The sequence below is a fragment of the Helobdella robusta genome (genome assembly GCF_000326865.2).
Source record: "Helobdella robusta unplaced genomic scaffold HELROscaffold_2, whole genome shotgun sequence".
Classification (NCBI taxonomy): Eukaryota; Metazoa; Annelida; class Clitellata; order Rhynchobdellida; family Glossiphoniidae; genus Helobdella; species Helobdella robusta.
Window position 1 is genome coordinate 8,556,470 of NW_008704083.1, and position 3,609 is coordinate 8,560,078.

Consider the following 3,609-nt stretch of genomic DNA (forward strand, 5'->3'; position numbering starts at 1 on the left):
TAAGATGCTTAAATGAACCGCTGATGAATTTTTAATTGTTGTTTAATTGTCAGTATCTTTTGCTTTGTTTTTTTTTACGTCACTGTTGATTTTTCCATAATTTGTTTGTTTATTTGTTTACTTTTTTATCAACACGCTTTCCTGTTCTCTTAATCAATTGGTTTATTGCTCTGCTGCTTGACAGTTGATATACTTCTTGTTTATCTTCTTGTTCATCTTCTTGTTCATCTTCTTGTTCATCTTCTTGTTTATTTCTTTGTGAGGGTGTCTTCCCACTGACTGTGCCACCTAACTCTTCTTATTTTTCGTAACACTCAAGCAAAAGCTATCACAGCTGCATCACCGTCAGTTCTAAAACCATCGTCACCATCACCATCATTATCATCATCGTCGTCATCCTTACTGCCACATAATCATCATCACAACCATTTTTTCTTTCCAGTTGGCGAATGATAAATAATTATTTGTACGCATTATCTGCTATTTATGTACGGGTCTTGCTCTCTCCCTCTCTTTATATATCTCTCTATCTTTCTCCCTTTCGCTTTCCTTTTTACTTCTGCTTTCTTTCTTACTATCTTTTTTTTCTTTCTTCCTCTCTCTTTTTCTCAGTTATTTCTTTAAGTACTGAGTGTTTTCTGCTTGTAAAAATGAATAATGAATTTTGTACTGCACTGTACTGCTACCTTCGAACAGAAAAGTTTTGCGCCAACACAATCGAATATAATTATAAAAAATACTCCAGAAGTTATTAAAAAATTATTTCGCTAATTTGAAATAAAAATTGAATGGAAGGAGGAGGCGACTCGTCTGCCGCTACATGCAGAGTCACTCATCCGCTCAAATTCTTAATTTCAAGCTACTTTCAAATCTTGTTCTGAATCAGCTTTTACATTCATTTTTAAATTTATTTTAAAATTCAATTTCAATATATTTGTTCAATGAAGCAGAGCATTTTATAATTTTGTTGCGAATCTATCTTTGAAGAACATAGGCTACTACACAGCACAACGTAAACAATCGTATGAGCAAGTACAGTATATGAAGTATTTGAAACAAACACAAAATATCCTACAACACGCCGTTCACATAAGCGAAAACAAAAAAAAAGATAATGAATATTCAGAAGTCTACAAATAAACCATGAGAACAAACGCTTCTATAGGAAAAGAAAGACATAACTGCCGACTGACAATCACACGCACACACACGCGCTCATCTTACAAATATTTTTCGTTGCTCTTTGTGCAGTTCCGACAGACGAAAGCTGCTTGCACACAATCATTCCCTACTTGATTAGTAAGAGTTACAACTAAACTTTTGCCCGCCACGAGAACTTTATATTCGTCGCAAGCACCACATGCACATGCACAAATGAGGAGTTTGGAGCAAAAAGCATTTGAACAAAAACAGCTCGAAATTACGACTCGAGAAATAGCTAACTCGTCTGAGCTAACTCGTCTGCAAACATACAATCACGCAACCAATACTACATATACACAACCATATACACCACACACACACACACACACACACACACACACACACACACACAAACAAACAATCACACACACACATGCATAAAGAAAGATAACATCCATGTATATATGAAGCGGATAAGAAAGATTCGTGTAATAATCTAATGTTGCATCTCTACATGACTCAATGAACTTAATTCTCTCTATCAATGGGAGGCTCGCTATTAATTTTTTATTGAAAATTTCCATGTTTATTGTTGGAAAGCATATATGCACAGATACATACACGCGCACACGCACACACGCACATATATATATATATATATATATATATATATATATATATATATATATATATATATATTATGTATGTGTATGTATTGTTGAGATTTTATCTTTTATTGAAACAATTTTTAGTTGAATGCCATGGCATATGCTTGTTTACGTGTACACATTTTTAATTGCGCTGTCTCATTTGTATTTGAGTTGAAACTAGTTTTATACATTTAGTTAATGTGCTTGTGAATGCGTGTGATGATTGATGCAGGTTCCAGCATATCTCATGTTTGATGTTCATGAACGAAGTTGTTGCCTAAAAATATTTTTAATAATAATTATTCATTGAAATGTTCAATAATGATTTATTTCGAGTGTTCTCAAAATTTCTCTTTCATCAACAAACGTTCTAGGTGAGAAATATCATCGGGCATGATGCGGAAGTACATGGCGCATCACCATTCAAATGTTTTCACGTTGAGATACAACAAGCACAAAATCATCTTCTACATTCTGATCGTCAATTTCATTTTTGATTTTAAAGCTGCCACTTCAGAAAAAACTTCAAACGGTCCTGCTGGAAAGGCATGCAGTCCAATGAGAGGCAACAACTGCCACATCACCTCGAACAAATTTTTGGTCGGCCCTAGGCAAGAAGATTCAACACTTCTTGAACGAAACTTTCAGGTAGGTGGCGACGATGAAACTGGTGAAGTGAACCTGAGCAACAAAATAGATGGGAACGATGGGGAGACGTTTGTGAGTCTGTACGATTCACTGGTCCGTCGGTCAGACTTCCCTCTGGGTGTTATAAGCAGAAACAACCGCACTATCAGCGGCAACAGTTTTAATGCCGATGCAAATGAATTTGGACTCTTGTCATCAAACAAAATATCTGCCGCCAAGAACGTTAATTTAATTTCGTCAAATTATCAGAGACCACAAAAGCATTTTTACCATGAAGACAAACAGAAACCATCCATGCAAACAATTCCAAACTATCTCTTTATTACTACTAGCAGAAGTAAAAGGTCAAAAAACAGTTTTCAGATAAAGCCAAGAACGCAACGTAATGAAATCAGTAAGCGAAAGTGGAACGCCAAGCCGAGAATTTGGGGAAAAAGAAGTCCAAACTACCAAAAATTTGTTGAAGATCCCCTTCAAACGAACATTGATGAAGACGTCTCTAATATTCAGCCAGTCAGTGGGAACCAGGAAGATAATTTTGTCGAGATGAACAAATATTTTGAGAAAAGAAATTGGGGAAAGAAGGCCAGAATTTGGGGCAAGAGAAGTTTGTCCGAGTTGAAGGATGACGACGAAGATGAATATGATGCTTTAAAAATAGCGAATGCTCGTTGATGTTGCATAACCATCTTTTAAATAAATTTATCAAACCTTCGTCAATTTAAAATGTTTGCAAATGGTGTCATAAGAAATAACAAAAATATTTTTTAACAAAATTTCGGATGAGACAATTCTTGCATAATATGAACTAATATATTTTTCAAAAGTTTAATTTAATAAATTATTTGCAATCAGTTTACGTTGACGTTTTCTGTACACAGATTAAGAACTACATTTTAAAAGTTTAACGGTTTATATCTATTTAACTGACTTAGACCAATCGGTGTGAAATATTTTACATACTTTTTATTGCCAAACTCTTTAAAGTTTGAAGAAAGTACGAATTCAATGATGCATACACGCAGCCATTTAATAATACCGTGACATTTTTCGAGTGGGCAGCTTTTGAAACAGGCATGAACAAATTGAGGTAACTTTGCAATAGAATGTCGTATATGACTAATATGAACCCTAACCCTACAATTTATCGCATCTTCGTCACGTTATA

The 3,609-nt window shown here is 34.7% G+C and overlaps 1 protein-coding gene across 1 annotated transcript; it reads left to right on the top strand.

The window, feature by feature from the left end:
• The first annotated feature begins 2,167 nt into the window (after nucleotides 1-2,167).
• On the top strand, nucleotides 2,168-3,294 carry HELRODRAFT_188404 (hypothetical protein). Its single transcript, XM_009017706.1, has one exon. The coding sequence runs from the start codon at nucleotides 2,187-2,189 to the stop codon at nucleotides 3,114-3,116; it is 930 nt and encodes a 309-aa protein (XP_009015954.1). The 5' UTR covers nucleotides 2,168-2,186; the 3' UTR covers nucleotides 3,117-3,294.
• Nucleotides 3,295-3,609: the final 315 nt, after the last annotated feature.

What these genes read in the sequence shown, in the direction of transcription:
- HELRODRAFT_188404 (XM_009017706.1), top strand. Translation starts at nt 2,187, where the DNA reads ATGATGCGGAAGTACATGGCGCATCACCATTCAAATGTTTTCACGTTG.